Source organism: Lotus japonicus, chromosome 5 (genome assembly GCF_012489685.1).
Source record: "Lotus japonicus ecotype B-129 chromosome 5, LjGifu_v1.2".
In the NCBI taxonomy this organism is placed as follows: Eukaryota; Viridiplantae; Streptophyta; class Magnoliopsida; order Fabales; family Fabaceae; genus Lotus; species Lotus japonicus.
Window position 1 is genome coordinate 57669757 of NC_080045.1, and position 17528 is coordinate 57687284.

Here is a 17528-nt window from a genome sequence, read left to right on the forward strand (position 1 = left end):
TATTGGCACTATCACATTTATCTCGTCCCAACTAAATTCAGTGCATGATTGGATACATGGTAAAAAATTACGGTGATGTAGTTAACATCACAGTGGTAGCCACAAAAGCTAAGGGAAGTTTATTTTGTGCACCATAATTTTAACTCTCTATAGTTTTCCACCTTGAATCCAAACATGCACTCAATCTCTCTCCCAACTGGAATCTTGGAGCAACATTCCAAAGCGTAGTGTAGGTCCTTACTAAATATAATTTAGGTGAAAGTTTGCACATGGCTCCATTTTCACTCGCAACTTAAAATAACAAGTTACTACTAGAATTGAATTGGAGTTTATAGAGGAGGGTTGTTATAGGGTGGACCAAATTCAAATCGGTCCACGGGTGTCCAGTCATTTAACCCTCTATTATTATAGGTTTCACATACCTTTTGAAATTTGCAATTAAGGATATGATGTTTTAAAATTTTCAAAATTAATGAAAACCCTAATAACAATAACTTCAAAGACAACCACCACGCACAATTCGCACAACCACCGTGTAATCCCTCCCTGCCACAAGCATCGCGTAATCCCTCTCTGCCGCCAAAAACCACCCCGTCCACCATTACTTGTAGCCCCAAATCTCCACCACCGCTCTTCACGACCTCCACGTCAAGTCATCCTCAACCAAATCCAGCCACCACTCGCTACAACTTCCTTCCATAGCCCCTGAATGTCGAAATCATCCAATAACAACCGCCCCAACCAAGTGTTATGGCACCTATATCTGATCAAGACAACACTAAAACACACTACCAAGAAATACCCAAATTTTCCCCTTTGCTCTGAATATACTGTCTAAGACCCAAATCTGACGTCGCCAAATCACCTTCACCACAACGAATCTCCACTCAAACTTATACTACACTAACCCCAATCTCCTTTGCCTCACGAGGGTGGTGCTAGGAATGTGTGGCTCTGCACACCATCATAAAATGGGAAGAAACTAGAGAAAGGAAGGGGAAATGAAAAACACACCGCGCTCCGACAAAGGGTGTGTAGTCTATGGTCACGGCAAAAGCGGCACATGAGCGAGGGGAGGCAAGGTCTAGTTGGGTAGGCTCAGTGGTTTCAGCAAGAGGGACCTAGGCAGTGGAGGTCGTAGGTGGGTGGTGATTTGCAGAGATGGCAGTGGAGGTCGTAGGTGGGTGGTGATTTGCAGAGATGGCAGGTTTGGTGGTTGTGGTTATGGGGTTTGGATGAGATGATGGTTTGGGGTCTCTTACGACAATGGATGTAGTTCGATGGCGGAAGGTGATTGCATGAAGTCGTTGCAATGGAAGCATGGAGCTTGGCTGTGTTGGTTTGCCAAAAGGGGCAATGAGAGGGACTGGAGTACAACGAGAAGGTTGTGTGGGAGCTTGGGTCACGGATTCGTGGTTTCAAGTAGCTGAAGAGATAGAATTCTAAAAAATATGGGTATCTTAGCAAACATTGTAACTCTTGTCAAGTAAACTGCAACAAGTAACCACTAATGCATCTCACCCGTCTGAATTAAATATAGTCAAATCAATGGTAATTTTAATCGGTGCATCGATAAACCAATTTTAAAATAGTTCACCCTATAACAACCTTGTTAACAGAGGGTCTTATTATTTATTTTTCAGCACCTCAAAATTAGATAAACACACCAAACTTTCTGGTGTTAAGGTACCCAATTTGAATTGTCATATTAAAAGTTAGTAGAAAAATGCCAATTCAGACCCACTTTAGGTGTAAAACAATTACTGTCCCCTTGAAGCCATACAATCAGAATATATCAATATCAATGGCAAGTCTCATAACAATGGAATTCATATAGTCTTGTTTTATCTGCAATCTGGACCATTTATTAGGGAAATTTTGATAGGTTACAAGTTATAGTAATCTCTTCATCTGTTATATAGTATAACTAACATATAAATAGTGATCTTAGATCTGCATTAGTACTAATAGAGCAGAACTGACCAAAACAGTCTTAACTTACCTGTAAAGAAGCAACATACAACTCAACGCCTATAGAATTGCATGATTGGATCTATATTATTTACAATTTGCCAAGGGCCAAATCTAAAATTTTGAAAGTTCAGGATGATGGCTTCACCATTGACCAAGGGCTGAAGAAACAATAAGTTGAGCAATTCAATGATTCATACAATACTATAACCAAAATGCGATATCTTCCACCTTGCAATATATCTTATATGAAAAAAATAACTGAAATTTTTCTTACAAAGTATTGGTTCCAACCCCCAACATGGTAACAACTAGAACTTCTACATTTTGTCATCCCGTGGAAGCATGAAAGAGGAAGGAAAAACCCAGTCACGAAATTAAGCTGTTACGAGGAATTAGCTTAAACCAGCTTTAAGCAAAGCTAAATCTACAAATTCATTTTTCTTTTGATGGGTAAATGACTGTTGTTTTATATCATTTCTTGCTGAATAATATGAAGATATCTAAAAGAATGTTACTCAACCAGAATGAATTCACCGGTTTTGAAGTCCTTCAATTGCCTTCTTCCACTGAGATGCTCTTTGCTTCGCGTCCTCAAACGACATTACCTTTTTAGGCTGCATCATTAGATTTGATAAGGAAAATGTGAAGGAAAGTCCCAAAACATAAATAGAATAGATTATATAAGTGGAAGTGCATCACAAGTAATGGAAAATCACTTTCTTGAACATGGTATGAAAAGAATTTAAATTATAGCCCTTTCAAGTTTCAACTATTAGCATGGCTGCCATTGTCTACCTTTATTTACAAATAGTGCAAATTGTATAGCAAGATCCTATAGAGCAGAGAAAACTTACTGTGCAAATCTTGAAATGTGAAGGACTAGTCACTTGAATGCTTAAATCATTTGGATTATCAGACCATATTATATTTCCTTTCACAAGTAATTTTGACGGATCCACGTAGATCAACTTCGGTTTGTTGGTAAGGATGAGCTGCACCTTCTTGCTTGTTAGTTTTTGTAATTTCTTCACCATAGAGATCATAAGAACAGATTCGCCAGGATCCAAAAATTGTTGCCTGTTAGATGAGCCCAAAAAATGACTTAGTTGATAAGCCAGGTAAGCATGGGCTTTTTAAATAGCCTGTGTACAAGAGTTTTCAAAATGCTCTTTTAACTCTCCCATTATTTTCTGCGGGTTGCAGGAATGTACTATTATATTACTTATATCTCCATAAAATGTGAAATTGATGGGACAGGTGATGTGTAAAATAGATGAAAACCTAACAGGTTGAGATCATAAGGGAATATAAACATGCGTGTAAATCAACATAACTCAATCAATATGGCATATGACTATGAGACCTGAACAGGTTTAGTCCTCTAAGGATTTAGCAACTGAATATTAAAACTGTAATCCCTGGTTTTCGGTGATTTGAAAAGCTCCAGAACTTGAAGAACATAAAATAAAAGGAGATGCTTCATTCCAAAAAAAAATTCACAACACAGGATATTGCTTCTAAAATTCTCCCTGGACACATATTTTGAAGTTTTTTTTTATTTGACGAAATCCGAGCTTATTTACTAGCATTTGAGCTTATTAAGGTTACACAACTGACAGAGGAACAATGATTTATGTGAATACATCACACCAATTTCATGTCATTAGAACAAGATTGGATATTAGAGGGCGAGCCTCGGCGCAACGTAAGGTTGCTGCCATGTGACTTTGCGTCAAAGGCTCAAACCGTGGAATCAGCCACTTGGAAAACTGCAAGGTAAGGCTGCCCACATTAGGTCCACAAAATGGGTCTGACCCTTCCCTAAACCTCACGCATAGCAGGAAATTTATAGTACCAGGTTTGCCCTCTTTTCTTTTTCAGAAAATTATCAGACACAAAATTCACAGATAAACAGGAAGGTTTCAGCATACCATTTTGAATCGAACGAATCAATTGAAGCTAGCCTGGTTATGTGACCAGTCCCTTCCGTAGATGATGTAGCTCCATCAGGTTGTCTAACAGAAGCTGCAGAGCCATCCCCAATGTGAGAAGGACTCCATGACGAGTCCTGAGCATCATCACCCGCAGGCGACTGAGTCTAGAAGTGAAAATGATAGTTAGAAATTGTGTTTTAAAACTAATAAAGTGGACAGGAAATGAAGGTTCCTTTTCTTATTCTCTATAAATAACATTTGAAAGAGCAAGCAAAGCAAGGGAAGTCATACCCCACTAACCCCAGGTTCCAGAGCAAGTTTTGGGGGAACCTGTACCCTTAAGTTATCCCAGTCAACCCCCTTGAAAAAGGGATGCCTTTTCAAAGTTGCATAACCATCAGATCCTGCACCTGGTCTCCTGCTGGGTTCCAAATCCTGCATCATAGTTACAATACTCATAGTAGTCATAATCAGGATTATACCTTTAATTGGGGAGGTTGGTGTTAATCGTATATCAAAAAGATTAATCTTAAGACTTAGAAAATTTCCTGTATATGTATATGTGTTAGAGTCCCACATTGGCTAGAGATGTGGTCAAGCAATTGCTTATATATGGTTGTGCAAACCTTAACTCTTGAGCTAGCTTTTGGGTTAAGTTAGGCCTCCTTCATGGTATCAGAGCCTCTATGACCGAAAGGTCTAGAGTTCGATCCTTGCTCCCCTCACTTTCTAATTAAAAAGTGGAATTTAATTAAGCACATAGTAGGTGGGCATGTGCATTTATCCACGCTTCAAGCCCAAAGGGCTCTTGTGTGAGGGGGTGTGTTAGAGTATAATATAAAACCATTAAAGTGGCCCTTACCCAACAGCTTAAGCTTTTGGGATTAAGTGGTTGTCTGACATGGTATCAGAGCCAATGGTTGATTGACCATGGGCCTGGGCCCCTATCCTAGATCCATTTGTTGTGGAGACCTCCCATAGTAGGTGGGCCTGTGCATTTATCCACGCTTCAAGCCCAAAGGGCTCTTGTGTGAGGGGGTGTGTTAGAGTATAATATAAAACCATTAAAGTGGCCCTTACCCAACAGCTTAAGCTTTTGGGATTAAGTGGTTGTCTGACATGGTATCAGAGCCAATGGTTGATTGACCATGGGCCTGGGCCCCTATCCTAGATCCATTTGTTGTGGAGACCTCCCATATTTGGGCCATCAGTTTCATTCCACGCTCCAGATGTTCTACACTGGGCGTGAGGGGGTGTGTTAGAGTCCCACATTGGCTAGAGATGTGGCCAAGCAATTGCTTATATATGGTTGTGCAAACCTTAACTCTTGAGCTAGCTTTTGGGTTAAGTTAGGCCTCCTTCAATATGCATATAAATTCATATGTATGCATACAGAATAACAGAAGAAAAAAACACTTTAAATCACACGTACTTCCACACATTACACACAATTTTACTTTAGATGAGCTTTTCTTCCCAAGGGTAACAGCTTTATAGGAATGAAAATGACTATTTTATACCCAAATCAACAGGAAAAAAAACAAACAAACTTGTGTTTGCACATCACCCTATCTTATTATACTATCTTACAGGAAAACCAGAAAAGAAACGCTATAATTCTAGATTTCACTCTACTTTATGCTTGTTAGTCAAATTAAGTATAGCGAATTACAGGTTACAAAAATAGGATGAGGATAATTTGTAAAATCTGTAGAAATGTATAAGAATTAGAACGCACACAAGGGATGCTGGGATTTCAGTGTACAGTCTTAAGTACTAACCAATAGACGGTCAATAAGGTCTCTTGCTTCATCTGAAAAGTAATCTGGAAATCGAATTTCTCTTGCTATAATTCTTTGGAAAATAAGCCATTCACTTGCATCTTTAAAAGGGGAAGTTCCAGATAGCATTTGGTATAATGTGCAACCAAGTGCCCAGAGGTCATTTCTGTGGTAAAATATTGAGGGAAGAAAAACAAAACATATAAAAAGTTATTATATGGGGACCTGGCATGAAACAAAAGCAAAATAGAAATTCAAAGAACGAACAAACTTGAAATCTGAATTGTCAAAAATTCATTAATTTAGAAGAAAAAAATCACGAACCAATTTTAAGAACAACCTACAAACATAAAACTGGCATGAGATAATATTAACATAACAATAAGATTCATTTGAATATAGTCCCTACCCAAAAGTTGCTGGAGAGGAATTAAGAACCTCTGGAGGGACATAAGCAGCTGTTCCCACAAATGTGCAGGCTTTGTCATCTAGAAATTTTTAAACAAATGAATGAAGACAACATAAAAGAATAGCCATAAAGTAAAAAAAGCAGCTTCGACATATCTCCAATTTTACCTGAAGCTGCATTTGGAAGGACAGTGATTTGGCTATCCTGCATTGGCTTCACACTCCCAAAATCAGCTATTTTAATATGTCCTTCTGCCGTAAGTAATAAGTTCTCTGGCTGCAATTGGAGAAATTTAATTGTCACACACGGCCATATATCTCAACAAAGTATAATCATGCCACAGAGCTACCTTAATATCACGATGTATCACTCCCAAATTATGTATGTATTCGAGAGCATCCACAACTTCAGCTGCATAGAATCGTGCCTCATCCTCAGTTAGACGACCTTTCTGCACAAACAAAGGCAGAATGTTTGCCAGTGTAATTTACTCTTGTTTTTAAAATCTGCACTTATGCAGTTATGCATGTACAAAGAAATGATAAAAAAAGATAATACTAATTTATACTGGACCTTGGAAAGCCTTGTATTAAGAAATAAAAAATCTGGTGCACTATATTTAATTTCCTCTTTTTGGAAAATTAAAAAGAACAAAATCACAATGTTTTTTTATAGTAAGACCAAACGTAGGACTAAACCTTGAACTTGCTGGATTAAATAATATCAGCATATTAAAGAAGATTTTTCCGGACAAATGAATTATACACCAGCACATGGAAAATGTGCATTGAAGTTGTGTTAGCTTACCCTGGTTATTTGATCAAAAAGTTCTCCACCTTCACAGGATTCAAGTGCCATGTCTTCTCCAATTTAAAAGGAACAACAGGGGGAAAACGAAAAATAATGTCAAATAATGTATACTGACTTGGCGAACAAGCAAAACGAAGACTGAGAAGAAATCACAGAGAAGAGTAACCCAGAGGAAAAGAAACTATAAAGAGAAAATATACCCAAGGCTACTTACACAGAGAAAATGAGTCTTGAAATGTAAAATATAGCCTCACAATGCCAGGATGATCCAATTGATCAAGCACTATACGTTCCAACTTCACATAAGCTGTTTTGTTCTCTTTGGTAATAAATTTCTTGTCCATGATTTTCAATGCATATACAGTTCCTGTATCCTTCTTCTTTGCCCTAACAACCTATAAACATAATAAGAATGATATTTACTCAAACAACTGTCCAGTATAAAAGAAAAAGAAAGTTCTGAAACAGTACAAATTATAAAAGCTTTTTCCTTCCATGTCATAACTTTTTTAGTACAGGCAGCCAAAAAAGTGCATGAGCTAGAAGGTTCAAGAAGTTCACAACACTGAAAATATTGGAAGCTATATATTCTGTATAGATATCCAAATTCTGGAAAGTGTCCCAAAGGGTTGAAAAAGTCACAATATTTATTCAAACAATTAGAACTATTGATGCATTTTAAATACCACAATAGCAAGCCAAAACACATCAATTAAAACGAAAGGAAAATAAATTGAAAAAGAGAAGCAAATAAAGGCGTTAGTAGCAAGAAAAGGGTTTTCGGTAAGATGTCACATACTTGCATTCAGTAGCAATGCATTTTAAATAAGTACACAAAATGATAAGCCACATGTTGGGAGATATTCTTCACAAAAGAAATAAGGAATCACATAAGACACTTGAAGGAAGAGTATGATGTTGATTTCATGCATCAATGGTTTCTTTTCAATTCCAACTGGGTAAACAATCAACTGATCATTACTTCAGTTTGCTTTTCCTACTGCTTACAATTTGCTTTACTTTGAGCTCTGCAACTTATGTGTTTCTCATTAGTTATTTCAAAAGTGAAGTTGAGGATTTATTTTTTCAAATGGTTTAATATTTGAATCTAATCTTTGAACTTAGTTCACAGTACCAGTCAGAACTATCAGAAACAATATACAACATATAATGCAGAGTGATTTCATATTATATCAAATGAATGGAGCAATCCCCACCCCCTTATTTGTCAACCATTGATGCCAGAGCATTAAAGAAGAAACCCCCTTACAAAGCAAAATTCCCAAAAAAAAAAGATACCAAATAGTGTTTCACACAACATTACATAGCAACAAGGATGACCAATAACAATATTGCCTAATGTTATCTAATGCACAACCATCAGTGGCCATTCAACTGTCAACCTACAACAGTAAAAGAAACTGAACAGAACACATGTATTACTTGCCAAAACTACAGTGCCAACATCATCCAGGGGATTCATGCATCCATCAAATCAAAGCATTGCACAAAAACAAAAACAAAAACAAAAAATCATAAAAACCAAAAAGAAAAAAAAAAAAACATGTCTATGTCTCAGAACCTTAGAATACGAGCCAACACCATAGATCTTGCCCAATTCAAAGTCCTGAATGGTGTAATTCTCCTGGGGAGCCCTAAAAGCAAAGCTCTTGGATCTCTGCACATTCCCAGTCCCACCCCCACCCCCATTGGAAGACGAAGAATTCCCTTGAATCTTCAGCTTGGAATCAAAATCCTTCTCCATTTCCAACATTGCTCGGATGAGAGCTCCACGCTACATTCCCATCATCACAACTTTCTCTCTCTAGAAACCCCCTTTTTCTCTCTCTAGAAGCCTAGGTCGGAATGGGCAAGGAAAGACAAGTCCCCTGGAGACCCTTTTGGCTGAAAATGAAGATGGCGAAGGCAATTTGTGATTCCAATGCGAAAGGCGTGAGCTTTGTGTTGGGTTTGATTGGAATTGAAAACCCTATCCCTAGATAGAAGAAAGAATGGGGAAAAAATAATGAATAATGATGATGATGATGGAGATGATGATGATGATTCAATTTTTTTTTGGCTTCCTTGTTTCTCTGTGTGTGTGTGGCTAAGGTAACTAGTATTCTATGCCTAAATCAGGAAGGGAAACACTTGTCATGGGAAGGAGAGTGTTTTCACAAATAATGCACATGATTTGATTACAAAGCTTTTGTGCAATTTCATGCTTTTTGGTGTCACTGCCCTGTTTCCAATGGATAGAGTATTCCCATGATGACCAAGGCACAAGTTCGAAAATCAGATTCAATGCTTTGACCGTTTTCACATTAATCAGTGTGAGTTTAGTGAAAGGAAGGTACTTCGGATCATTCTTTTAAGTGGTACATGTTTAATTTTCTATAAAGAATGTCTCGAACTCGAGCTTTATAAATGGGTGAAAACTCTGTTGGAAAAGTTGGACTATCATGATGTGGGTGTTCTTGACTCGAATAAATTTATTTCGAAAAATGATATTTGTCTTACACCAAAAGTGAAAGTTAATAGCACTAAACAAAGAAATATCGGAAAGATAATCTTCAGCCTTCTGCACCCACCTTCCCAACACATATATTTACATCCTCTTACCATTATGGGAACCCCTATACAAAGGTTAATTAGGTGGATTTTGAGTCATTTATACTCTATTATCCTATTTTCACCATCTTTCTCTTTTTATCTCTCACTTCTATTTTTATCAAATCACTTATTATATCTCTTATTTCTCTCTTTTTTTCTCTCTTCATAAAGTTGTAAGTGAGAGTGTGTTTTATATGCCAACAAAACTTTATTCTAATTTGATCAGCATTCTCAAAACTAATTTTAAATGATGTTAGTAGATAAGCAGTGTAAAAAATTGATTTTGATGAAATGTTTGAGAGTTCATTTATATAAGATTTAAAAATATTGATATTTAGTTCTCCATAAAAATATTGTTATTTAGACATTTTTATAAAGAACTAAAAAAGCATAAGGTGTGGTGGTTAGCTCACCTCATCTCTTAATTATGAAGTCGGGGTTTCGATCTTCATGAGAATGAATTTTGGAATGTCATCAATCGTTTACTATTTAGTCAAGTCACCTACGCCGAGAAAATTAATTATTATTGTCGGTGGTGAATACATTTGGCTCCTAAAAAGAGATTTTTATAAAAAGCATAAACTTATTTGCATTTGTTTTGAAAACGATCTCGATAGTGATTGTCATTTTATAAATTTTTCCAAGGTGTTTTTGTCATATAAGTCCATCTTGTTTTCAATTTTCACTTTCTCTCTCCTCTATCAAAATAATCTTTTTTATAAGTTAACCAGAGTAACTTTTCGAAATAATCTGATTTTATTTTTTTTGAACAATGGTTTCTTAAATGCTTAAACAAACATCTTAAGAATTGAAAAAATAACTTAATTAATTTAAAAGTGATTTATCTAAAAAATAGTCCAACCTTGCCATTCATTTTGGCCACCAAAACGCATTGTCATTCATTGCGGTCACCACACCTTTTAGCATTTCATAATTCCTTGAGATTCATCGAGTGAAGGATGAAGAATCTAGCACAAGAAACATTTACAAGAGATTGAAAATTCTAAGACAGAGGGGAGCCATTGATGATTATTTGCGAGAATTTGAAGCTTTGATGGCCCAAATTACCAATCCTTCCAAGGAACAACCGTTATGGTATCTTCTAGGGGTCTCAAACAAGTGGTCCATCATAGGATGTGTTATTTCCACCCTCCAAAGGTGTCGTGTGCTATAGAGATTTCCTACAAAGGTGTTGTGTGCTATTGAGATTTCACGGGACGTCGCTGAGAACTTCTGCCTTGCTAAAAAACAATCATTGGTTCAAGAGGTTTATTTTCCTCCACCTTCTCACATCAAAGGGAGAATCGTGGCTAGTATTGTGGTGGCATAAGAAGAAGAACCCAAGGAAGAAATGAAGCTAGGTCGTCATCCAAGGGCAACGAGCAACAAAGCCGAAGTTAACGATATTGTAACAACGAAAGCTTCCCATGTTCAAAACATGGAATTGGGTGAGCTGACATTGATTGAACATTAGAAAGATATTCTCAGGTTTATGATGTTCTCTTCACAACCATTGTCACGTTCTAATGTTGATTCATTCATTCATGTAGACTTTAGTTTGACCAAGAACTTGGAGGTTTCCTTGACAAATGAGGGTGCGCTCTCAACGACGGTGGCACTATAGGCCCTTTCCATGTTCGCCAAGTGTCCTCCTCCAACTGTGCCGGAGATTGACATTTGTACACTTGCCCGGTTCGCTGCCTACAATCGGATCTTGCCAGAGATGATTTTGTCTACTAGGAAGTGTGCAAAATGTTATTAACTTCCAACCTTGAGGACAAAGTTGATTTTTGGAGGGGAGTATTGTTAGGGTTTTAGATATCAGGCCTAGTTGGCTTTTGGGTCTGAGTTTAGTTTATTTGCTTTAGTTTATTTTTATCCGTTAGTTGTAGTCAATCTCTATCTTAAGTCTATTTTTATATTTTCGTGGCTAAGACTATATTTATTTCTTTAGCAATATTAGTTTATTATAAATAGGAGTCTCTCCTTAGGTTAAAGTATGAATTAAAGTCAATTAGGATTGTTTGTGTATCCCTCTCTCTTTTTCTCTTCTCTCTTCTCTTCTTTATCCTACTGCTGCTGTTAGGTTAGTTGCAAACCTTACATATTACATGATAACCAGTTGAACCAATATGTTAAACCCAATCTGAGGCTCCATGTATGGTTCAGATTCACCCCACTACCAAAAGACAATCTAAGAATCAAAGATTAAAAGAAAGCCACCCTTAAAAGTAGCAGATAGTTAAAAAGCAATCAAAATTAGAATCAACACCAGCATCAGAATTACAGTTTCTAAGGAATGTCTTAAAAAGAAACACTCTTCTATCCAGTTTTCCATTTGTCTCGGCTTTCTTTTTCCCTATATTCCCACCTTCCATCATCACAGATCACCCCCAGGGGGTTGGAGGCACAAATTAAAAAAATATAACATGAAAAGGCCATTTTAAACCCAATTTACATGTTGCAGACATTCTATAGCAAAACCACCTAAAATAAGATTCACAGTGAGTGGGGTACAAGTATAGACCAGACTTTATACCCACCAAGATGTAAAAATACAAAAAAAAGGTTGACAAAACCTACCTATAAAAAAACTCCCTACTATACATCCCAACCATCTTTCCTACTGTCAAATCCCCATTTCCGACCATCTAAGCTTCCATACATCTCTGAGAATTTCATAAGGCAATGGCTTCTCAATCCATAATGCACCTTCGTGTTCCGGCTAATAGCCGCGCCAGAAAGCTTTGAAGTGTCAATGGCCCAAGCCGGTTTCACATATTCAACCGTCCTCGACGATGAGCTCGCATTTGCATACAGATAATTCAAAAGCACATCCTCACAGTTAAAAAACTTGTCCACCATTTCCCTCCCTTGCCTGGCCTCCTCACCCCAGTACCTCTTGAAAGCTACTTGGGAATCAATAAACGCTGCGCCGGTGAGAATCATGTTGTACCCTTTATGGCTTCTGGCATATTTTTCTCCCCTGTATTTCAGTGGGCTCCCACTGATAAGCCGAGGATAGAATCCAACGATACGGTCCGGATGCTGACGCCACACGTTAAAACCTCGCTCAACATCGTCACATGTCATCATAATATCATCATCAAGCTCGAGGACAGCGCGTGTCTTTATCAACGGGTCAGCCTTGAAGCGATTGTTGAGAGAGTTCTTCTCCTCTACTCTGATCCTCACTGGTACTGCAGAATCTAGATCACTCAATTCTGGAGGGACTCCCTTGTTCCACACCACAACTATCTCCCCTACAGAAGAGCACCTTGAGTAGTGTTTCACATACATCTTCAAGTTCCAGAGACGAGCATCGTAGGTCATTGTCAATAAGGTGAACTGGGAATATTGTCCTTTGAATGGATAAGGTTCTTCTGAACCATTACCCCCGTAGATATTTTTAAATCCTACGCACATCAATCCGACCCCCACTACAAATATTACAGTAAGAACAAACCTCCTGGCACAAGCATTGTGCTTTATCTTGCCCCGGAGAAAATTTGGGGCCCTGTTCAAGCGGCTGCAAAACCGTCTTATTTTTGAAGAGAACACATTTGATCTTTCCCAAGACAATATAGCAACATTCTTCTTCCCAGAGTTATGAATGAACCAATTGAGAGGAACAATACAATTTACAAATCCGAGTAACACGCCCAATAGCAAAATGAGCGCAGCAGCAACTGTAACAGAAGCACAACCAACCATGAACCGCCGGGTTGAATCCCCGGAGGGAACACGATCCCCATCCATAACAGCAACCCAGCCACCAGATGGCAGACGTTGCGCATCCAAGTGATGGTACCTAGCACCATTCCAAGCATTTCGCCCCTTGTTTGGCTCAACAAACCCCGATGGAACTTCAATTTCTTTGTAGTCTTCAATAGTAAGAGTTTCTATCTTGAAAACACGCACCCGTCTCCCATATGTATCCCCACAGTCCTGACCCATACGATAAAGATTTCCTTCATATTCAAATGGCCTGCCTCCATTGCGAGCTCCCAAGCTCTGGTCAATGTTATAAATGGGATTTTTCTTGTGAGGTTTCCAAGGACCAAGAGGTGAACTGCTATACCAAATCTCAAGCTGCCCATTCTTCTTCGTGCCAAAACCACTATGATCTGAGCCAAAAAGCCAATACTTACCACCATAATTGACAAGGAAGGAATCAACAAGGGGCTTTTTCATTATGACCTTTTCCAATCTCCACTGCAAAGGGAAGTTAACTGCTCTGTAGAGACGAAGATCTCCTCTTTTACTTCCCTCAGGCATCATATATATCTGTGAAGTTACAATTGGGAAAAGAAAAATGAGGATCACAACAACTATAATGACAAGTTTAAGTCGTAAATGAGCCATTAGACAAGTTCAAATGCATGAACAAACACATCATTTCTTAGGAAAAATACCTGGCCATCATGCTCAAAAACATATGGATAAGAAAGATGCCAATCCTCATTCAAGGCAATTCCTAGCTGTTGCCATGTTGCTCCTTTATCAGTACTTTTTGAAACTCCGATATCACCTTGCATTGTTATTGAATTCTTTGTCTCATAGAACAGGTACAGAGTATCTCCCTGAATTGCAAATGTCATATCAGTGAATAGTTCATAATGTGATATTAACTCTTTTCCATTAATATTTCTCATCGGTCATCACTGATATATCTACATAAAACATGATCAAGCATGTCCTGATTTGTAAAAATACAAACATTTATAGGCTTTTTGAATACTATATTTTCTTTGGAAACTGTCTATCAAACATTAGTACAAAGTACAAACTCAGGTTTCAAACCAACAAGATAAATAGTTTAAACGATGGACAGACACCTATATGGGCATAAGGCTGAAGTAGATACAAACACAAATAATGAAGGCAATATTTTGTTGTAACCTTTCAGAAGCAACTGATAAACTGACTGTTAGGCAGACAAATTTGACAGAGGAGATAAAAAAAATTGATTCTATCCATTATGAAATTTTACTATTTAAGAGTAAAATGCACGAAAGGCACTACTCGTTTTGTCAGAACAAGTCCATAGAAATGCCACCCTGTTATCCAATATTGGACCTAATTCACCTGTTATATCTTCCCTTGACAAAACTCAAACATTCTTCCTACTGTGGTGAGAGCCTTGTCTATGAGGCCACTCTTTTTAAAGACACTTAGAAAAACCTACATAGTTCAAATGTAGAGTCTACAATTGTCCATCCTTGTAAGAAAGCAACTTCGTTTACAACTCCAGAAAAGAACTTTCAGGGATGTTACACAGTATTTTTTCCTACCCCAAGCAAAATATGATGGTCCAAAGGCAGAAAAATCAGGTTGACAGTACTCAATAAATCACCTCTACGCAGTAAGTACCACTAGTTGAATCAAAATGTAAATTTTAAAATAAAAATTGATAAAATGGAGATTATGCAACTATTCAAGGCGCTCACTATATAATTGGACCTATTCCTACTAGCTTTATTATAAATTTTACAACATGGATAACCAAGAGGGTTGTGTTAGGCCTCGGCAGCCAACATAAAACTAGTCAAAATCTTCAATATATGGATGACCAAGAGGGCCCCATGTTTCTTTTTAAATCCAAAAGAGGACCCCAATTAGTATAGTTATCAGCTATGTGATGACAGCACAACTCAGAAGGATACATACAGTGAGTAAGTAGAAGCCAACTTTTGTTATTCAGTAAACTGATATTAGCTCCTTAACAGTACAAAAAATAGACGGGTTTACTGTGAAATCGTCACCCACACAACCTAACCTGTATTTAGGAGCAGGATTTTGCAGACAATAAAAACATACAAGATATCACATGAACCCAACCTAGCTATAAATTTTCATCTCATTTCTCAATTTAATGTTTTAGACATTTTCTGACCTCCATCTTCAAATTTTCAACGGTTTGATGGTTTCTCATTTACCATAAATAATTCTGGAATTACCTCAAGCAACTACAAAATATTACTAGTTTAGATCCAGGCTTCTTTCAGCCTGAGAAAAAGCCTAAACAACTGCTTCGTGTCAAATTTAAACTCCAAGCAAATATCTCCAAAAACAGGCAAATTAATTGTAGAAATAAAGACAAACTGATGTATTATCTTTTTCTAACACCAGGCTTCTATCATTGTGGATTAGTGGTTGAATCCAAACATTGACTTGGCCAAAAAAAACGGCATGTAAACATAGGTAGAATTTTGCTGGCAAAAAATGTACAAATAGAACAAAAAACAGCAAGGGAAAGGGACTTGAACTATATCAAAGAATCTGAAACATCAAATATATGAAGGAAGCTAGAGTGACAAGACCCTATTACCTGAATGAAAAGAAAAGGGTCAGCAACAAAATTACTGGGAAAACCAGCATCAGAGACCGAGGCACACGTCACCACGGGGTTCGCAACCGGCCAAGCAGCGCTGTCATCATTCGATACATTCGTCTGCACAGAACCAAAACCATCAACTGAAACGAACTGAAACAATTTCATCCCTCAAATTCACATCACAAAACAAATTCCCAATTGAAATAATTTCATATTTGATCAATTCACCAGAACAAAACCAAAATTTTCAACATCATACTCCATAATACCAAACACTACTCAAGTAATCATCATCTAGAGTGTGTGAAAACTTGCAAAAATAAAATCACTTTTATCCTAATTTTTCTTTCAAAAATTGACAACTTTCAGAGAGAAATTAACAATTAACACAACCATGCATATGAAAAATAACACAGTAAACCCACAAAAAAACCCCAAGGACAAAAAAAGAGCAAATTAGAGAGAGATAGAAGAAACTTACAGACTCTATGGGTTTTAGAGAGAAAGGAGAGTCACCAAAGAAAATCCCAATTGACCAAGAACCCTCATTGTCAACTTGACAACCAAAAGGAGACAAAGCAGTGTGCACAGTGGGAGAAAAAGCGAGCCAACCATAAAGGGTAGCAATCGATCCAAACAAAACGAAACACCCGAAGAAGAAAACGAAACCAGAAGAGAAGAACCGGTTATAACACTGTTGGCCCTCCAATCTCCACCTACACCAACACTTGAGACTCATGTCACAGCAACTACTGCTACCACCACCACTAGAACCACCGCCGCCTCCGCCGCCACTACCGCCGCCGCCAATCTGGCCGGAACCCATCACGCAAAAGGGGCAGAGAAAAACGGTCAGTTCCGCCGGAAGATCTCACACTGCCGTGGCAGCGCCACCGTGTTACAACTGTTTCACTGGCATTTCGTCGCAAACCAGGTTTCTATCTTTTGGTTTTGTTTGGGTTTCTCAGAAAACGAGGTTGACAGGGTCAATGTTGTAATTTTGACAATTGTTCTGTGACTGAACCACAACCACCCTTCCTTAGCTTGGTGTTTCCCTATATATACAACTTTTATGGAAATGGTGGTTTTTTTTCTTCAAAATATTTTAATACAAATAGTTTAATTAATTTATTTGTTCTACAATCCCAAGGGGTGCCACAAGTGGTGAATGTACATTTCCTTAAGGGATTTCGCTTAGGCTTCTGACCCGGGTTCGATAAAAAATAATATCCTTATGAGAGTTCGAGTTAGGTTAAACGGGTAGATTTCTTCCAATGAAACTAATCTCCCAAGAGTTTTGAGTCACGTTAAGTGAGTGAGTCTCTTTAAACACATTTTTCTTGTTATGTCCAGATATCAAACTTTAAACTAAATGTTTAAAAAACTCAATTAAATTAAATTAATGTGTGTTTGAACTTGTTTGGTATTTTATTCATTACTTTTGTCAAACGTTTATTGTGCGCGTATGGGATTAAATAATAAAACTAGTTGGTGTGACAATTATTCAACACGGAACGAACCAAACGAGGAGATAAATGGGAGAAAGTCATTCCAAGTGAGAATATTTTTCTGAAGTGAATAAAATAAAAACTAATGAATTAATATTGATTGCATGTTAAATTTAAAAAACAATAAAATTTATTCACGCTTCAAATTCACCCACATCTATT

The 17528-nt window shown here is 37.5% G+C and overlaps 2 protein-coding genes across 2 annotated transcripts; both read right to left on the reverse strand.

Annotated features, from left to right (window-relative positions):
- Nucleotides 1-2148: 2148 nt before the first annotated feature.
- On the reverse strand, nucleotides 2149-9194 carry LOC130718170 (3-phosphoinositide-dependent protein kinase 2-like). The gene is made up of 11 exons (XM_057568679.1): nucleotides 8491-9194; nucleotides 7123-7303; nucleotides 6906-6958; nucleotides 6448-6549; nucleotides 6266-6374; nucleotides 6099-6177; nucleotides 5690-5855; nucleotides 4200-4343; nucleotides 3906-4072; nucleotides 2829-3051; nucleotides 2149-2588 (listed from the first exon to the last, which is right to left on the reverse strand). Exons 1-11 carry the CDS (start codon nucleotides 8680-8682, stop codon nucleotides 2505-2507), a joined length of 1500 nt encoding a protein of 499 aa, XP_057424662.1. The 5' UTR covers nucleotides 8683-9194; the 3' UTR covers nucleotides 2149-2504.
- A 2535-nt stretch (nucleotides 9195-11729) lies between these two features.
- On the reverse strand, nucleotides 11730-16901 carry LOC130717175 (glucosamine inositolphosphorylceramide transferase 1). Its single transcript, XM_057567312.1, has 4 exons — nucleotides 16340-16901; nucleotides 15853-15975; nucleotides 13937-14104; nucleotides 11730-13808 (listed from the first exon to the last, which is right to left on the reverse strand). Exons 1-4 carry the CDS (start codon nucleotides 16682-16684, stop codon nucleotides 12123-12125), a joined length of 2322 nt encoding a protein of 773 aa, XP_057423295.1. The 5' UTR covers nucleotides 16685-16901; the 3' UTR covers nucleotides 11730-12122.
- Nucleotides 16902-17528: the final 627 nt, after the last annotated feature.